This window comes from Haliotis cracherodii, unplaced genomic scaffold, assembly GCF_022045235.1.
Source record: "Haliotis cracherodii isolate W230 unplaced genomic scaffold, xgHalCrac1.p SCAF_2, whole genome shotgun sequence".
NCBI classification, from domain to species: Eukaryota; Metazoa; Mollusca; class Gastropoda; order Lepetellida; family Haliotidae; genus Haliotis; species Haliotis cracherodii.
Genome location: NW_027266275.1, coordinates 12501 through 14745, shown reverse-complemented (window position 1 = coordinate 14745; position 2245 = coordinate 12501). Strand labels below are relative to the sequence as shown.

The 2245-nt window shown below is 47.1% G+C and overlaps 1 protein-coding gene across 1 annotated transcript; it reads left to right on the top strand.

The window, feature by feature from the left end:
- Positions 1 to 981: 981 nt before the first annotated feature.
- LOC139469096 (QRFP-like peptide receptor) lies at positions 982 to 2148 on the top strand. Its single transcript, XM_071251225.1, has one exon. The coding sequence runs from the start codon at positions 982 to 984 to the stop codon at positions 2146 to 2148; it is 1167 nt and encodes a 388-aa protein (XP_071107326.1).
- Positions 2149 to 2245: the final 97 nt, after the last annotated feature.

The window sequence follows — 2245 nt, the reverse complement described above, 5'->3', positions numbered from 1 at the left end:
CTAAACAAGGCCCTCACTCTAGAAGCAATACTAAACCCACAAAATAAACTGGAAAACTTCAAGGCCTTAGGCGTATTCTTAATCAAAACGGAACTAATAAAACGCATCTAAAAACACAATAATCTACCAAATCAAAATCACATAAACAAACAAACATCCACCATACCCAGCTCCCTTAGTTCTCCTCCCCAACCCCATCGGCATCTATTCCAAATCTCAAAATTCCCAAATTCTATATAAGCAACCTCTAAAGCCCCCTCTTGGGTTGCACAGACCACTTTCGCCCCTTTCGGAAACACATTAAATGGTCTGGCCGGGCCCGTGTCAGTCGGAAAGCGCACTTTAAATCTCCAAAGTAAGTAAGTAAGTAAGTAAGTAAGTAACATGGGATGAGGTCATCTTCAATTATTTACGCATATATGACGCCCTGTTGCTGCGGACATCTTCACAAATAAAGAAAAGAATTGAACAGTTGTTAAAAGTCTCAGTGAGTATTACTGAAAATAATTTCACCTATATCCGTGTCCTCATTGGTAATAACTCGCATTTAATACCTGATTCTCACTAACCAACCATGACATTCGCATCCACTACAAGCAAACACAGATAGGGAAGTTTTTGTCGTTCAAGAGGGAGAGAGATCACATTTGGGGTGTTTCCGTTCTGCACAGGTCTTAGTCGGAAGCCTGTCAGACACTACTCGATACTTCCCCATCGACGTGCATCTATGCAAACACATGATACCCAGCTCCCGGATTATTCCCCACAGCCTGAACCGCCGTGGCCCATGGATCGATCGGGTGCTACATCCTACACTTCCTGTGACGTCCACCAGTAAAAGGCCATCTGGGGTAGGAAGCAGATATGGAATCTGCAATGTCAACATCAATCATATTATATCCAGATAACATTTACTTTCACTGGACAGCCACAAGCATTGTTCAAAAGGACTGTGCACCGTGTTGTGTGGCACAAGGAAGAATGGACAAGTACCGCCTGTTGACCAGAGTGTGTCAGAGACTGCTGAAAAAGAGCAACGGGACGGACAAGACGTACTGTGAGGGGGTCCTCGGCATAATGTCCCGGCACGGACAGGAGTCCCGTCTGGCCATCAAGTCCATCCAAGATATAGCAGAACAGGCGAAATATGTGCTAGTGGCCGTCTACACCGTTTCGCTGGCGGTTTCTTTCTTAGGAAATACATTAGTAATCATGTCCTTTGTATTCCACCGGCACATGCGTTCCGTCATGAATGTGTTTATAGTTTCACTTGCTGTCAGTGACTTTCTAATAACCGTAACTTGTTCTCCTATCAATATCGGAAACGCGTTGGCAAAATACTGGATACTTGGGGCATTTGCCTGTAAAGCCATGCCTTTCATGACCAATTTGTCTGTAGCTTCTAGTTCTCTGACGTTGTGTTGCATTGCATTAGATCGCTACAATGCTATTGTTCATCCTCTCAAATTGAACGCCACCAAGAACCCAAAGCGAGCGGTCATACTTCTTCTTTGCGTCTGGGTCGTCTCAATCTCCGCCAGCATACCCTATGCTCTGCTATACAACATCTACGACATCTGCAAGGGAGACAACTGTGAGTCAGAGGCTCACCTCTGTTACGGGTCTGACAGAGGCCTCCTGGCGTCTCTGGAGATGTGGCTAACGCTGGTAGTGCTGCTGGTCCTCCCGCTCTCCTTCATAGCGGTCACCTACGGAATCGTCATCTGGCGGCTGTGGTCCAAGAGGACCATTGGGGCTCGGATACCTACAGCCGAGGACCTAAGGACCCGGTACAAGAAAAAAGCGGTGATGATGATGGTGCTGGTGGTGGTGCTGTTTGCTTGCTGCTGGACGCCGCTTCTTCTCTTTGACGTCATCGGCAGAGAAGAAAGCTTGAAGGCGTCCCAGAGCAACCTCATCCTCAAGTACTTCCTCCAATGGTTCGCTCTGAGCAGTGCTTGCTACAATCCTATCATATATGCCTTTATGAATGAACGCTTTCGGAAGAATGTTGTCAAGCTTCTGGCGTGTCGGCGGGTGCGTGTGGAGCCCGTGAATCCCAGACAGACAGGGGCAGTGAGGCTTAGAGCCTCCCAGCAGCCTCCCATAAGGACTCGTCAATCTGAGGGAACCACCAGCAGATTCTAGCAGGGAGGCTATATTAGGTATATAAATTCCTGGTTCCAGAACGTCAAACTGCCACTGCCAACTGCATGGACTCCTATGGTATGATCTATAAGTAAGT